The 17,346-nt window shown below is 49.6% G+C and overlaps 2 protein-coding genes and 1 long non-coding RNA gene across 3 annotated transcripts; 1 reads left to right on the top strand and 2 right to left on the bottom strand.

The window, feature by feature from the left end:
- Positions 1 to 88: 88 nt before the first annotated feature.
- On the bottom strand, positions 89 to 687 carry LOC120691269. Its single transcript, XM_039974310.1, has one exon. The coding sequence runs from the start codon at positions 629 to 631 to the stop codon at positions 260 to 262; it is 372 nt and encodes a 123-aa protein (XP_039830244.1). The 5' UTR covers positions 632 to 687; the 3' UTR covers positions 89 to 259.
- A 5,008-nt stretch (positions 688 to 5,695) lies between these two features.
- LOC120693357 lies at positions 5,696 to 6,470 on the bottom strand. Its single transcript, XR_005682977.1, has 2 exons — positions 6,305 to 6,470; positions 5,696 to 6,008 (listed from the first exon to the last, which is right to left on the bottom strand). It is a non-coding gene; the product is annotated as an uncharacterized LOC120693357 (long non-coding RNA).
- A 2,104-nt stretch (positions 6,471 to 8,574) lies between these two features.
- Positions 8,575 to 14,363, top strand: LOC120687583. The gene is made up of 3 exons (XM_039969596.1): positions 8,575 to 9,041; positions 12,558 to 13,264; positions 13,943 to 14,363. The coding sequence occupies exons 1-3, from the start codon at positions 8,703 to 8,705 to the stop codon at positions 13,953 to 13,955; spliced, it is 1,059 nt and encodes a 352-aa protein (XP_039825530.1). The 5' UTR covers positions 8,575 to 8,702; the 3' UTR covers positions 13,956 to 14,363.
- The last annotated feature ends 2,983 nt before the right edge of the window (positions 14,364 to 17,346 follow it).

Consider the following 17,346-nt stretch of genomic DNA (forward strand, 5'->3'; position numbering starts at 1 on the left):
TTTGATCAAGATCAGAGGCATATGGAACATTGATCTGGTTGGTAATTTGATAATTTCAATAATCCATACTCAGCTGAAGAAAAAAGAAGAAGAAATGCTGCGTGAAGTATCAAGTAGATCACATTATCACATAGAAAAAGGAATCACTTGAGTTTTGAAGGGGGGAGCCACAGGCCACAGCCACCTCACACCACACCACACGTATATATATGCAATCAATTTTTGCAAAGCCAATCAATCCAGCTTCGAGTTTCAGGAATCAGCCTTTCTTGTCGAAGAGCCCGCCGATGTTGAACCCCAAACCGCCGCCGTCGTCGTCGCTGGTGGCAGCTTTCTTGCCGCCGGCCGTGGTGCCGCCGCGGGCCTTGGCGCGCGAGGAGGCGGTGCCGCCCCGGACCGGCGCGCCGTCGATCTTGTTGAGGAGCGGGTCCGTCTCCACGAGCTGGTCCTTCTTGAAGATGGCGCCGAAGATGAAGTCGACGAGGCTCTTCTCCTCCTTGGCCGGCGCGGGGCTGCCCCTCGTGGCGGCCGGCACGGCCAGCGCGGACCGCCGCGGCCGGCTCCTGCCCGCGGCCGAAGACGACGCCGGCGCCACGGCCGCCACGGTGCTGCCAAAGCCCACCGACGCCATGCTAGCTATCCTATTTCGTGAGGCGGCGAGAGGCCGGCGGGTATATAAGCGGGGGTGGTGATTGGGTGGTGCTCGCGACGGGGAGGGCGAGGCGGCCACAAGCGGCTTATCCGCATGGAGCTAGTCAGCTAGCGCATGGCCACCACCGGCCGGTGGGGTTGGAGACGTGCCGCTGCCGCGCGCGCGCGCAACAGGCGGCCGATCGGGCCGTGGGAAACGGTCGAGGAGTTTCTTCAAAAAAAAAAAAAAGCGGTGGAGGAGGTGGACGTGGTTGGGCCACACGGGCCCGCCCCTGCGATCGGGCCACGTCGGTCGGGCCACCAGGCTTCACTTGCCTTCTTGTCGAGTGCGACGCGCGCATTTCAGGGAGATTCGCCTTGTTTTCGACGTGAAAATTTGTGGAAAGAGGTTGGTTTCATTTTGTGGAAAGGGCGCGGTATCGTGCAGTTGTCAAGTACTTGCTGAGCTTTATTAGATTTTGTTCGGTCGCAATTAATTTTCAATCCGGAATAAATTCCGAATTTTTGTTATATCTCTTATTGTTTTATCATTCCCATCCAAAATGAATTCATGTGAATCCAAACAAGCTTTATTAGATTTTGTTCGGTTGCAATTAATTTTCAATCCGGAATAAATTCCGAATTTTTGTTATATCTCTTATTGTTTTATCATTCCCATCCGAAATGAATTCATGTGAATCCAAACAAGCCCTTAATTGGCACCGCAACTCCTAATTCAATGCTTTCTCTACAAACTCTCGAGCTTAAACTGTAACATTACCTACAAAAAAAATAGTACCTTTCAGTGGTGATACAATTCAGGAAAGATACAATTACCTGGCATTATACAACATCTTTAGGGTAACTTGAGGTGAAGGCGCCACGTTGTCCATTCTTCCGTGGACCGTTTTCACCTTGGAGCCAAAAAAATGAAGGCAGAGTTCCCTCTACTTGTCAAATCTTAGGCTTAGGCCCTCCGCAGTGTCCTAGCGGCGTCCAGATTCACCGTCAGAATTTGGAGTAGCTCCCTCCGTGTTACGGTGTGTATTACGGTGTATTACGGTACCGATGCCCAATAAGAGTAGGACCCACACAAAAGTAAAACAATAGCCCCAGCTATGTGCATGTAGGAAGAGTAGATTTCAACTGCCTAATGAGCACTATAGTATTTTATCATCATTGTTTATGAAGTTAGTACCGCTACACGTTTTTGCATCGCTCCAGAATTTTGGAGCATTTTATCATTGTTTATGAATTAGTACCCATGCACATTTTTGCATCGCTCCAGAATTTTGGAGCATCAGCTGGATTTTACGTCACTAGCCACGGTGTGTGGAGTGATGTTTAAACCATCTCTCTTCTCTTTAGGCATTACTCAGGTCTCAAGGTAAAGGCTATCTGTATTCGTCGTCGTCTAAATTCATTCTCTAAAAAAATATTTTTGTCTGGTCACCAAAATTCTCTCCTTTATACTCAATTTCGCTGCAACCATTCATCCTCTATATCTTTCCTCTACATCAACAACCAAACTCGGACCCACATGTCAGCCCCATCCCTCCCACGATCTCTCTCCCCGCCCTCCCCCCAGCTTCTTCCCCGCAGGTGGCCCGGCGGCCCCGCACTCCGGCCGGCTCTGCGCGCGGCCGCATCTCGGCCCAGAGCAACTCGGAGCGGGACGCAGGCGGCGGCCAGCAGGCCACGCCGCGGCACAGCGCCCGGAGCGCGCCCGCGTCGCTCTCCTCTCCGCACGCCTCCCTCTCTCCTCGTTCCTCGCCGGCGTGCCCATCCTCCTCCGCCACGCGCGCCCTCCTCCGGCCACGCCGCGCCGCCGGCTCGCCTCCACGGCCTCCGCCAGCCAGATCCGGCCGCACCGCCGCCCGCCGCGCTCGGCGTTGACGCGGTGGCCCTCGCGGCGACAGAGGCCCTCGCGGCGACAGAGCCCCTGCCCCCCATGGCGCTACGGAGCGGCCACGGCGTGGGCAGGCCCGCAGCGCAACGCAGCGGCCGCACGTCATGGAGTGCGGCGGTGTGCGCGCGGTTCCCGAAGGCGGTGGGGTGGTACGGGCCCGCGGCCGGGCGCAGCCGGCGTGCACCGCGTCGAGGCCGGCATCCATGGCGCGCGCTGCGGATCCCGGCGGCCACCTCCCTCCTCCCTCGCCGCGGCGGATTGGGCGCTACGCGGCGCGCGGCTCAATCTCGGCGGCGGCGCGGAGTTGCGCCTGCTCAAAGGAGCAGACCATGGCGCGGCGGCGAGCTGGCGCAGGGCCACGCCCCTCCCCTGCTTCCTCCGCCCCCTCTCTCTCTCCCCGGACGCGGCGACACGGACGCGGAGCAGCGGCGGGCCTCGCTGCAGCTCCATCGGGCGGCCTCGACGTCACAGCGGCGGCGGACCTGCGTGGCGGGGCGAAGCAAAGGCGCCGCGGTGGAGCAGCAGTGTTGCAGCGCTAGTGGCTCCATGGCGCACGGGGCGGCGGATGAGCGCTGGTCGGCGGGTGGTTGCGGATGGCGCCAGCGGGGGCGTAGGTGGGGCCAGCGTGGGGCTTCGCGGACGTCCTGCAAGCAAGGTTTTTTTTTCCGACCGGTATACACAAACCGCCGGGCCGATTGGACCGGTAACCGGTTGAAACCGGACAAACTCAAAATTGAGTTCAAATGATCCCGTTGAAACGGTCGGAACCGGTTAGCCGGCTGGTTTGGTGGTCAAACCGGACCGGTTTGCCTGGTAACCGGCCGGTTTGACTGGTGACCGGTCAAATTCAATTTTTTTTTCTTTTTTTGGTTTAAATTCAAATGCCCGCAAAATATACTAAATAAATGTTTGTATAACATATTTTAGTCTAAATGAACCCTCCAACCCTCTTTTGTACTACTTTTACATTGTATTTGTATACTTTTGTATGCACGTTTTTTTGTTTAACTTCAAATCCCTGCAAACTATACTAAATAAACGAATTTTTGAGAAAATTTGACACCATTAGATTCGTCGCACCTTGAAGTATTTTTAGGAATTTTTTGAGAATTTTTCATTTTTTGAATTAAAATTTAAATTTTGAATTTGGGCCGGTTTCTAACCGCCCGATACCGGAATCGGTCCGGGCCGGTTAGACCGGTAACCGTGGTAACCGGACCGGTTCCGGCCGGTTTTTTTAACCCTGCCTGCAAGTCCAAGTCCGCTGGATTTAGCTTAACTCCGCTCGTCCGCAAGCGTTGCGGAGCCCGTGCAGTACGCCGCTGCAGCGGCCTCATACGCTATCGCGCACTGGTGGACGGTTTACCGTCCCCCAGTGCGGATAGCCTTAGGCTTTGGCTCAGCTCAGCTTGCTCCGGCTCGCTTAGATAATAGCCAGCTCGGCTCGTTATCTAAACAAGCAAAAAAACGCAGCTCGGCTTGGCTCGTTTGCAGCCCGAGCCAGCTTGTTTTGGCTCCAGCGACTGAAACTGACACAGCGACGAATGGCGCACATACGCACGGTGGATGAGTACGCGAGGCCGCCTCAACGGCGGTGGGAGGTGCCGCTACTGGCTGGAGCTCACCGGAGATTCCGAAGTTGGAACTGGAGCGCGTCGTGCTCGTCTATGATCTGGAGACCCGTCAGAGAACAGCCACGCATGACGCACGATGAACAGACATCTTGCGCAGGGGACGAGGATGCCTGCCGGATGCGGGTCTGGAGGCCACTGACGCGTACCTCCACTACCGGCTCATCATGGCCGAGCCCCAAGCAACTCCATGGCCTACATGCATGAGATCTGCTAGCACAAAACTCGCAAGAACGAAGGATCTCAAATCGAAGCTACTGATAACGAATCAGGCTTCCTCAACTATTGGATGCTCCAAGGCAACGAAGCCAAACAAACTAAAACCAACCAATCCAAGCCGGAGCATCTCAATTCCTACGGCCTCACTTAGTTCATCAGCACAACGGCGGAGAGGAGAAAGATGCTGAAGCTATACAAACTAGGAAAATTGGCGCGCTAACGCCGCGCATGCACGTGATGTGCGTATAGGGTCGTATGGGCTGTTGAGGCTCGTTTGCTGCAGTGCAGAACGGACATGGCAAAGATGATTCGAACGTTGGCGTTGGAGTAAGTTTGGGGAAAGATTCTGTGTAGTTAAGGGCGGTGCGTTCAGGCCTTGGTGGGCTATGTGTGTAGTTCAGGAGTAGATTGGACCCATACTTCATCAATTGTTTTTTTAACTAAGGCAGGAGCACTGCCATGTTATTTAAGCAATAAGAGAATGAAAGATCTTACAATAGGTTTGATTACATAAAAGATAGCCAAGCTCTCAGCTCGCACTTTTATCAATTGTGGAAGGTGAGTATGAAAAGATACGGGCCCTGGCAGTACGGCAATATTGTTTGGTTTGGTCGTACCGTACTTTGGTTGATGGGCTGTCTGAGCTGGCATTGCAATGTTGTTGCAACCTATGCACACTGGCAAGTAGGAATGCCACTGGGCTACATATGCATGAGGCAGCCGCTACTGTGCCTTGGAACAAATTGATATTTCTCGGAGGCATCGATGGAGGTGGACTCGTCTAAGGAATTGAGAGAGAAATCTGCTGTAAAAACACGGACGTAGATGGCCGAAGAATTTTTTGCCTTCTAGATGGCACCGAAATTTTTTGCCTTCTAGAAGGCACCGAAATAGAATTCAAAGCAGGTATGCAGCTCACACCGAGAAATATATGCACTGGAAAAAAGAAGAAGCATTGAAACAATTAAATAAATTAGGACCATAGCTAAAGTGGACTTGAGTAGCAAAAGTAAGCTAAAAGCAAAATAACACGAATAAGAAGCCCCAAAATAAAATCAATGCATAACAATAATACTCTAGGTACAAAGAATCTCTATTAAACTGAATATATTAACAGCAAAAGCAACGTGCATCTAAATAATTTACCAAGATGACAGCTATTGCAGGCTAAAACTAAGCACAACAGTAATAAGATGACAAAACAAAGGTTTTATGACCAAGCACATGCAATAGAACAAAATATGAACACCCAAAAAAGAGCACCCGTGCCGTTAGGCTAAAAGCAACAGCCAGAGCAACGGCAAAATGAAAGGAAACAAACTGCATAGAATAAGTACATGACTGAAAATGATGAAATGTAGATAGAGTTCACATGCGCACAACACAACTGAAATAACATCAGAATTGGTTGCAGGGCCTATCGCCAGAAGGGAAAAATAGTCATGGCTAGAGAAGGAAAAGGGAAATCATAGCTGAGAACAGGTACAACAAAATAATATAGGCACACATGAGGACCAGTACAGTTTGGAATCGATAATCTCGCCTCGACCAAACACCAGCAGCAGCGGCACAGGCCCCGGGAATCACAAAGGGCAGACCACAGAGCAGACAAATGGATCCTGGGCATAGATAAAGAAAAATATTCCATCAGCATATCATTCGGAGCAATAGAGAGAAATCCAAGTAAGAAAAGAATGAGAGAGAACACAGACAGCTGCACTCAAAACAAAAGTAAGGATGAAAAGCAAATCTAAGAACCTGAAGGGGAAGAAATGAATAAACGAAAATCTGCAATAAACAGTAAGGGGCCAAAGAGAAGAAGCGTGAAGGAAGCATAGCAAACGGATAGGAAAAGGCCGGAAAATCTTAGAGCTCAGCAAAGAGGAATGAAAAAAATATAGGAATAGAAACTTACCGAAGAAGGAGAAGATACGGCTAATCTATCGGCAACGGAACCCATGAACCTAACCGGCGGAGCAGTCCAAAGGAAAAGCAAGGCGAACGGCTAGAAATGGGCGCCAAATCTTAGAGGTCATCAAAGAGAGAAGAAGAAAAAGAATAGGCACATGAACTTACCAAAGAAGGAAAAAAGAGAGTATGTCTAGTCGGTGTCTAGTCGGCGGTGTGGACGACGACCTCTAATCGGCGGCGCAGTAAAAAAATAACGCACAGGTGGGAGGTGGAGACCACGCCACCGACGAAGTGCGTAGCAACGATGTGGCGTCCGAAGTACACAGCTCTCAGGCAGGCCGCAATGCACCAAAAGGAACAGCAAAAACCCAAAACAATGAACACACACGGGTGACGCAAAGGAGCGGCCCAAAGAAGATCAGCCCAAACCAAAGCAGGAGACGCAAAGACAGGGAGGAGCAGGTGCCAGACGTCACACACGCAAGAGCCACAAAACAATTTGGAACATACAGGGGACATGCGGAGCGACATAATTGGCACTCAGGCCTCCGGAGCCCACGGTTTGATTGGGCGATATAGAGTTACATATCTGCGCCACAAGGTGAGGAAGACAGCCTAGGAGGAGGCCAGGAGGGACATCTGGGCTATACAACTATAATATTTTATTAACTTGTGATATGGTGCCGTTTGGTTTGTTCTTAGAAGATTCTAGAGCACACTTTGACCGCTAATTACGAATTAAATAAAGATAATTTACAAAACCGACTCTACAACCCCTGCGCTATAAACCCTGAAGAATTTAATGAGTCATTTGATCATATGATTAGATGATAGTTACTATAGCATCATTGTAGCCAATCATCAATTAATTACTATATTAGATTCGTCGCGAAAAATTACACTTATCTGTAAAAAAAATTTACAAATAAAATTTACTTAGTACTTTATAGATATAAGATTCTCTCTCCTAGAAATTTCTATAAGAGGGGTATCCAAACAGGACCAATGCCACATGAAGGGGGCATGTAATATTATTATCTATGGACTACATTATGGTCCCCTACAAATCTACTTGAATAAGTGCCCAGATACTTTTAATCAAAAGGTAGTAAGATTGCTTGGATACGTACAACTATTTTTTTTTTTGCGCCCGGGGGGTGGGGTGGGGGGTAACCGAGTGTGGGTCGATCCGTCCATCAAATTATAGTCACAACGATTTAGCACGGCATATAGACAACATCTAAACGTACGCACATTATTATCTTTTGGCATCAAGCTTTAAATAAAACCTTTTTATGCTATTCATAACTCTTATTGTTTTTAGATCTGTAGGTGTAGTCAAATAGTCAAGAACAATTATTTTGAACTAAATAAATATTGCTACAACAGATGTGCAATATCATCGTAGATATACTATATTCGCCGAATCGCATTCTACCTATTTCATTAATCACAAATCTCGACTCGTATCATATCAAATACCAAAAAATTGGGAAAAGTCTGTTTTACAATCTCGAACTATCGCAGAAATCTGATTTTCAACTTTCAACTACAAAACCGGATAACATAAGCCATTCAACTGTCGAAACCAGGTAAATTTGGACCTTGAGATGGTTTCCAAGGTGGTTTTGTATTTTTTTTAAAAAAATAAAATAAAAAATTAGATCTAAAAAATCAAATATAATTCATTCTAAATTAGAAAAATATTAAACTAGTACCAAATTCTTTTTCTAAAAATATAACCTATCTATTATTGCTCTATTTAAAAATTAGTTATTCAAAACTAATAGACATAACTACAAGCAACCAAATATTATGAAAATAAAAAAAATTTGATCTGAAATACTGAAACGTATCATGGCAATAGATAGGTTATATTTTTTATAAAAAAATTGATACCCCTTTCTTATTTTTTATCTAGAATGAATTACTTATGAATTTTTTTAATTTAAATTTGAATAGTTTTGATTCTCACAAAATACAAAACCACCTTAAAAACAGCCTAAGGTCCAAATTTGCTCTATTTCGACAGTTGGATAGTCTATATTATCAGATTTTGTAGTTGAAAGTTAAAATCAAATTTCTGTGATAGTTTGAAGGTGTAAATCGAACTTTTCTAAAAAAAAGTGTCCATCACCACAGCCCCAAAGAAGAGAGTGGAGGCACTTATCATGATTCATGCCAAAGGCACATAGTGAGCCTGCCGATTTAGGAAGACCAGCCACGGCTGGAGCGCCGCCCTCTTCTCCTCACAAACACATCCCCAAGGACAGCGAGCCGAAAAAGAAGGGAGCAGGAGGACGCCACCCCGGGCGCGAAAAAGCCCCTCTCCAAAACCACGCCGCGCCGCAGCATTCTGCCATTCCCGCAAAAAACTCGCCGGCGGCGGCGGAGACCCACCCATGGTCGGGTCCGACGTCCCTCCCGGCAGCCCCGGCGCGGCCCCGGGGTCCCCTGAGCATTCAAGGAAGCGCAAGAGCGTCTCCGCGGCCGCGGAGGGGGACGCGGCAGCGGCGTCGTCGTCGACGAGGCGCGCGACGCGGAGCTCGGCGTCGCCGCTGGTGGACGTGGATGGCGCGTTGGCGTGGGCGCGGCGGGCGGCCACGGGGGCAATGTGGGCGGTGCGTGGGCGGAACCGCGGCATCGTCGACGACGATGGGCTGCTGGCGGTGATCCTGGCGCTGCGCCACTCGCGCACCGAGGAGGTCGACCCCGACGAACCCGGCACGCCCTACTCCAAGGTAAGCGTTCTTTCCAGGCTGCGCCGCTTTTTTCTTTTCTTTCACTAGTTCGAGTTCTCGGGATTCGCTTAGACGAGGATCGCCTGTCGATGAATCGGTTTCGGGGAACTTATTTCTCCTTTCGTTCTTCCATGGAAAGATTGGTGGTGTTTTGAAGCTTGCCGTAGTTCCGCCCAAGAAAAGTTCCGCGGCGAATAGGATGGGGAATTTTCGCCATTGCGGTAACTCCCACTTAGTCACTTGCCACCACTCATGCTCCTGGACTGTTAGTTCACGGAATTATCAGCTGTTCCTGAAACCGTTTCTTCAGTGCGAGATCTGCGGGTGTTTCGATGGCTGCATCCTTCAGTTTTCATGTCTGATTTCATGTCCGAATAGGATAGGACACGGCATTATATTGTTTGCTGGGCCAAGAGTCGTGTTGGTTCTGTTAATGTTTGATCTGATTGATGCTATTTCTTGGGCATGTTATGATGATCGAATGGAGTGTGCTGTTATTAACGTTCCATGATCCATGTTATTACGATGTAATCTTCTTAGTCATGCTTCTCATGTCAAGATTGTGTTACAGTAGGTGTTGCCTTGGTAAGAATATTCCCATTCACCCCAGCCCCCGCGTCGCCCCGCTTAGGCGGCTCGGGCGGCGCCCGAAGCCCCCCCCCCCCCCGTCGCATCCGCTCGCCGCGCCGCCACCCGAGCGGGTCGCCGGAAGCCCGTGCGGCTCGCAATGAAGGTGGCGGCGGGGCTCCTTCCCCTTCCCCGGGCGGATCTGGGCGGGCGCGGCCGTCTCTGCCGCCGGTGGATCCTAGCCGTGGGCTTCTCCCATGGCGGACGAGCTCGAGGGCCACGGATCCGGCACGGCATCGGCCGGATCCGGCGGCTACACGTGCGGACGGCGGCGACAGTCGCGAGGGCGGCGCCAGCTTGGATGGCGGCCATGGTGGCGGCGGCGCCGGTCTGGGCCTCAGATCCGGCTCCCCGGGAGCCGGATCCGGTGCCCCTGGGGGCAGATCCGTTGGCGCGGCTTTGGGGGCGCCGCTGTCAGGCCCGGCAGGTGCGGCGGCGGCGTCGCCGGCAGGGGCCCGCAGAGGGCGCTTGCGGCGGCCGGTGCTGGCGCCCATGTGCGGCGCGTGGGCCTGTTGAGGCGCGGCGGCCGGCGCGGCCCGCCTGGGCGTGCGGTGCGCGGGCGTGCGGGCCAGCGGAGGCACCGGCAGGGCGTTGGCGTGGAGCAGCGCGTGCAAGCCGGCGGAGGTGGCGGCGCGTGCGCCTGTGGCAGCCTTCGTGCGGTGAGGCGTGTGGGTGCAGCTGGCGGTGGCAGGGGCGGCGAGCAGGCTGCGCGCGGCCGCCGCAGGAGGTTGCCGGGTCGCGAGGACGGCGGAGGGAGATGGAGCTTCGGCAGCGGGCTTTGTGGAGCTGTGACAGTGGCGTCCCTCGGTTGGGGCGGCCGCAGCGATGGTGCCGGCTTGAGGCGACGAACGCGTGCAGTGGGGTGCCGGCACTCCGGGCGAAAGCCCTCGCCAAATTCATTCTGGTGAAATGGCGGCGGCGGCTCCGGGCGTCGCTCTCCCTGTTGAGGGCGTCATTTTGGAGTTGCAACCCTCCTGCACGAGGTCTCTGGGTGAAAACCCGGTCCAGCTCCTGGACGAGCGACGGCGGCGCCTGTGGGCGTCGTGACTTCCTTGGAGGCGTCGTCTCTAGAGACACTGTTCGGCGACTTGGCCGGCCTGCTGCTCGCAATTTTCTTCGGCCGGTGGTGACAAATCTGTCGGAGGGCGTGCTGAGAAGGGGGTTGCCTACCTCACGCCAAGACGACTGCTCTTCTGTTGATGGTCATCACTCGGCTGTTGTCCGCCTGCTTGCAGCGTTCCGCGGCGCCTGGAGCTGCGTGGCAGTCTCCAGTGCGGTGCGGGACAGCGTTTGAAGGACGGCGCTAGCGCCAACGACAATCAGTGACGACTTGGCCTGCAGCGGATCGCGGCGGGGGTTTCAGCACGGCGAAACCCTTCCGGCGCGGTACAACGTCGGAAGACGGCGCGGGCGACATCTTCGGTCTTCTGGCTCGAGGGCGGCGTCTTCGTGCGAGGGGGAAAGCAACGTGATGATTTCGAACCACGGAGGTGGTCTGGCGGCTTGGTTCAGTTCCCGGGGGGGCGGGGCACCTCTTCTTGCTGCCTCGACGGCAATCCCTGAAACGAGTACGGAGTGTGCCGTGTGGCGGGTTGGAGGTCCCCGCACACGAGAGAGGCGTGCTGAGTGGCGGGTTGGAGGTCCCCGCGCACGCGAGAGTGGCGTCCAATGGCAGAAGTGGCGAGGCCCCTGCACGTTGGGTTGCTCCGGACTTGGTGTTTTTCATGCCGTCGAGCGGTTGATTTGGGTGCAGCAGCACTGCGGCGTTGGGTCCTGCACGGCGGTGGCCTCCTGGTGTGGTGGTGTGTGCCTCTTCTGCTCCTCTATCAATGCTGGAACACTTCAGTTGTTTCGATAGCCGCAAGAGTGCGATGGTAGGTGGAAGCTGCGGTTGTGCCTTTTCTCCTCTGTCGTCGTTGTGATTAGAGTTTGGCTGTGTTGATGTCCCAATCCAACCGGCCAGTGAGTATAGTTGAGCGGTAACCCGTGTTGACGTCCCAATCCAACCGGGCGAGTTTGTTGTTTTCTTTTCTTTTTGTTTCCTGCCTATGGCCTCCCAGGGCTGTAGTCTTGTATTTTTCTGCTATATCAATAGAAACGCACTCGTCGAGTGCCATTCGTTCAAAAAAAAAGATTGTGTTACAGTGATGGGGGGTTGGTTTTATTGGATGAAGTTGAATGGAAGCTGTGGTGATTAATGTGTTTGTTAAGGATATTGTTAAATTGTTTCCATTGTTATTAACTTCTGCTGTGCCCTTGTCATTAATGTTGTTTCATTGTTACATTGGTTGATATTTCTTATGGTGTCGTTAATGTCATTTCATTATTTCCTTGATTGAGATTTCTGAATTATCACACGATATGCTTACTAGGTTAGTGCACTGCAAAATGATGCATTATTGGTTTCATTTCCACTCTCGTTGCCAAAGTTTCAATTGGTCAGTATCTATAGTGACTTTGTTGGAGGAACAGTTTTTCTGCTTGGTTATGTCGTGGTTAGATTTTCATTGGTTATGTAGAAAGAGGAACTTGCACTCATCATGCAAAGGCATTGTTCCTTTATGGTTTATTTCTAACATTTTTTATTCAGGCTAAGGTCATGCAGGGATAGAATTCCCAGATCTGAATCGTCGTAAACAGTTGTATCATGGCTCTGAATTCCCAGGTCTCCTGACTGGTAGTAGTGTGTGACATTGTTTGTCATAAGACTGAAAACATTTGTGCTCATCTTTACTTTTAAAGAAAAACAATACAATGCAGATCCTGCTGCCAAGAGCAGTCTTGATAAACATATGTTGTTATTACTGCTTGGTGCCTTCCTTTTCTCTCTACCACTTTTAAGTATGTTTTGCTCAATTTGTTGTCTAATTAACTTCTGCATGCTAACAGAAACAGAAAAGACTTCACAAAGGCACAAGGAGTTCTGGGAGGATAGCTGGTGACCTCAGTCACTTATATAGTTTTCTTGTATCAACGAGGAAACTTATTGGGATGGACCCTGTCATGCATCAAGCTGCTGTCCCTGAGTGGGTTAATGGCCCATCTGAGGAAGAAAAGGCTCAGTACAGAGATGATAACGAGACCTTACAAAAGATAGGCACTGTGGTCAAGCTGCCACCCATTGTGGAGCCACGGAAGACGAGGAAAGCAATGGATGACAAGTGTAAATGTTCTCATCCTGGATCTGAGGCCTGTGCAGGAGTTCATGTAAAGGAGGCCTGGAAGAGGGTCAAGTATCAATTGGGTGATCATGCTTTCAGAAACTGTGGGTTTGATGCAATGGGTGAGCGAGTTCTGAAGTTATGGACTGCAGAAGACAAGAAGAAACTTGCTGATATCGAGAAGTCAGTTCCTCAGAAGAATCATGAGGACTTCATGAGGATTGCCTTGAAGCAGTTTAAGTCAGAGAGAACAATGGATTTGACCCAGTATTACTACAATGTTTTTCTTCCAAAGAGATTGGCCAGCCTGAACAGGGCAGAGGCTACAAACGTCATAAATGCAAGTCCAGATGATGAGGGCAACGATGAAGATGATGACAACGATGTGCATCGCTCTAAAGAGAAGAATAAGGGCTCTAGATCTTCTTCCAAAAGGTAATAATAATATTATGTGATCCTTGAAAGCCATTTTACTTTCCGCAACATAGGTGTAATTATTATATGTTACCATTTTACAGAATATTCCTTTTCACTAAAGAGCAAATAACCTTAGTGTATGATTTGGGTGCATGTCAACCTTGTTCATTGGGTTTTCCATAATGACACTGCTGCATTTCACCTGCAAATTTCCAAAGAAAGGATACAACCAGTAGTATAATTATATCTGGAACCAGATTCTTGATTCCCTTTCAAATGGTTATATTACAGGGTTGCAGATGTCCTTGTTTGCAGTATCTTCAATCAGTTATAGTTCCCTGGAAAACTAAAAATGGTTTTATAAGTGGATGGAGACTGGCTATTGCTTTCTACAATCCAGCCCACATCAATTTACAATTTTATACTTATAAAAGGGAATGAGAGATCCAAATATCTTATATTGACCCCCTCAAAAATTAGATTACAATTACACATTTCATTACCTGTCTTTGAAGATAATTTGGCAGTTTACGAATCCTGTCTGTGCATATAGATTGGTTACATAGGTTCTTGATAGTGATTTTTCTTGCTGCAAACAGCAGTCTATTGTGACAGTTATTTATGTCTTCCAACTGAAAGTCGAAATTGTCTTTGCTCTTTACTAGCATGGTAATTTTATTCAGCTTTCTTTGACAGGTCCAGAAAGTAGGGGAGTCAAACGAAGTTGAGATGGGTTGGCTGTCATTTTGCTGCGGAGGAAGAGGAAGTAGGGAATAGGGAAAATCTGAAATATCTTAATTGCTTGGACAACTGTTCTTTCTTTTTGCTGTTGGAGTTGGGGTAGTCCTGCCAGGTTACACATCTGACTATATGCAGTTGAAGTAGAAAAATCTTTCACTTTTGCAGCGTTTGAAAGTGAATGATTCTTAGATCTTAGGTACGAACCGAAATCAGCTAGCAGTGAGTAAACACTGGAGTAAACATATGTTGATGAGTTGTCTACCATGTTTGTGTCCTCTGGAGTAAACATGTACATGGGTTGCTCCATTTTGTACTTGAGATACATGACACCAGATCGAACAAAAAATTGGAATAGAGATGCAGAGCTTACCAGATATCTTGGTCAACGCGGCGCTTGGTGCTTGTTGCAGAATCCCTTGTTCATTTCCCTTCTACCCTTGTCGAGTTGCTATCTTATATCACCATGCTGTTATGGGAATTGTCACATGAATATCTAAGTTCATCCCGTCATGCCTACTGGCAGATTGTGGTTTGGTCGATGGAGAGGGTCCAGATAACTAGTAGTCCATCCACCTGTGGCTTTGTTCTGTGGCTTGGAACGTGCAATTTGAGAATGTACTGGCTGCAATATAAGCTATGTTCTGTGATTCATTTGAGGCTTATGGGCAACCCAATCCATGAACCAAACTAATCGATGGACGAGAGACCGATGCGTGGCCATGGCGGCCAGATCGTCGCAAGGCAAGCGCGTCTATATGATAGGTCGGTTACAATCTGACAAGTTGTAGCATGCGAAAGATTTAGTTTCTTGGTGAAGCATACCAACAGTCTGCGTGATCGATCGGATGGAGGCCGCCGCAGCGGAGCAGCATGGAACGCGAGGCGGCCGGGAGGAGCAGCCGGAGCGGCGACGCCGCCGCCGCAGCAGCAGCTGCGCCGTGGCCGAGACTGGCAGCCCCTACGTGCATTGCGGCTGCAGCACGGAGTAGCATGCGACGGAACCGCCAAATTAAATGTAATGGCCGTCATTTGAACATATCGGGCGCATTAGTTTAATGATTTAATTTGGCGATCCTTTCTCAACCCATGGCTCGATCGAAACAACATTGGTAGTCCCACGCGAAGGAAGGCGCAGATGGTACAAACACAACGAAACTTGAAAATACAACACATGACATAGTAGGATAAAACACTTTTACAAACAACTTCGAATACAATAATTTTACAAACCGGGTTAAATACATACTTGATATACAAGTCTTCCAACTATTAAAACTAGAATTTGTGTCAAGAAAAAGACTATACTACACTACCCCTGAGGTTCAGCCTGACACCACCGGTTAAACCGGTGTGCATGGGTTCCCCACGTAGACACCGGTCAGACCGGTCCCTCCGACCGATCAAACCGGTCCCGGCAAAACAGAGGGGCTGCACACTCAGCCCCCCAAGGGTGCAACCCGCCAAAACTCTAGTCTAGGGGTCTCGCTCCACCACTTCCCACCCCTCTGCATCTCTGCGGATAAATTTAACGCAGCAGGGGCAGAAATCCACGTCTGGGTGCCCTGAAATAAAAGTATGGTGGCAACAAACCCTGAGCAACTAATACTCAGCAAGACTTACCCGACCAGTGGGTATAATTTAGCCCATATACCTAGACATGCAAGGCTTTTGGCTGGTGGTTATTTTGCAGAAAAGCGACTAAAATAATAACTTACTTTTAGTATTTTAGCTCCAAAATCTATACAAATTAACTCTAATCTAATGTTTGCATGAATCAACTATAGCAAACATATTGGTGCAATCAAATAATAATTCCATGTGTTCATTGTCATATTTATATATATCCTCCTCATTCCATCATGAGACTACGATGCAGCAAAGAGATCAAGGCCCAGATAACCACGAGACACGGCGAATTGATTCGATTTAACCTTGCAAGGTGGACCTAACCAACACGGCACGCAAAAGCCCCGTCGAACCCCACGCAGCGACCTTTCCCCTCTCCGCCTCGAACTATAGGAACCAGTCCAATGACATATGGTCAGCCGAGCTCAACGTGAGACCACCAAAAGTAAACATATGCATCCCCATTTCTCCGCGACTACTTGACTACCCCAGGAGTTGGGTGCGGGTTCCTGTACTTTTGAAGCAAAGCAGTACTCTGCTTACCGGTTTCGACTACCTCCTACTCCTGGCATGCTGTTAGTACAACTCAATCCCCGATCAGCACTGTCGACAACGACCGGTCCTTAACCGACTCAGACGGGGCTAAGGCACCTAGGAACCCCTGTCCTGCTGCCATACCTATACATCATCATCACTCCCCGTCTGGTCTCACATTCCATATCACTTTCAATAACTCAGGGACTGTAATATAAACACATATAACTTATATCTCGCGAGAAACCGAAAAATTACCCGACTTCTAAATATCCTATATCTCGCGAGTGACAAGAAGTCACTCGACTTCTATCAAGGACTTATTAAGTATAGCATTTCTATTGTCCTATACATGCTAGTATAACTCAAGAAACCTAAGGATCATGCAACTAGGGTTCCAATCAACTCCTGAAACATAATGCACAAGTAATAGAAACGTATATAGATGTCATAATTTAAAATATTAGGACATGCACCGGGGCTTGTCTTCAGTCTGCGGCTCAGTGCTAGGGTGAGATGGGCCTTTGGCCGACTCCCCACGATCCTCCTGCTGCAGGGATTGCCCCTGCGGCTCCTGTAGCTCCACAACCACCTCGTACACAACCTCCTCCGCCGCGGCTGCTACACGTGTGCATATGCATATGATATGAGAGAATGCATGTATGATTTATAAAAATTACAAGTAACCTATATCCGAATTAATTTCTAACTAATTGCACCAACAACCACCTATTTAACCCTCTCAGCCACTGCTCTACCGGTCAGACCGGTACCCCATACCGGTCAGACCGGTCCCATTTAACTTAACCACGACACCGGTCAGACCGGTCCCTCTGACTGGTCAGACCGGTCCAACCCAGACCAAAAGCTGGAATCCTTGGCGCGGCGAAAATCGCCCACTAATTCCAATATCCTTCTAGGAACTAGTTCCAGGGTGCCATTGGAGGTATTTGACCAGAGAGAATCACCTAAGATCATCTAAAAAAGGAGATCGACTCACACGAGCCTTCATACCTTGAGTGAGCTCCTCCTTGCACGAAGAACTCGAATCCCAAGCACCCCAGGGAGGGAATCGAGGGGAAGATAAGCCACCACGCGGATTTGATCATTTCCCCGGCCTTGGAATCAAAGGAAGAGGAAGGATTGAAGAACCTAGGGCTTGAGAAGGGGAGAGCTCGGGTAGAGTGAGTGAGAGAGCT

Source organism: Panicum virgatum, chromosome 9N (genome assembly GCF_016808335.1).
Source record: "Panicum virgatum strain AP13 chromosome 9N, P.virgatum_v5, whole genome shotgun sequence".
NCBI classification, from domain to species: Eukaryota; Viridiplantae; Streptophyta; class Magnoliopsida; order Poales; family Poaceae; genus Panicum; species Panicum virgatum.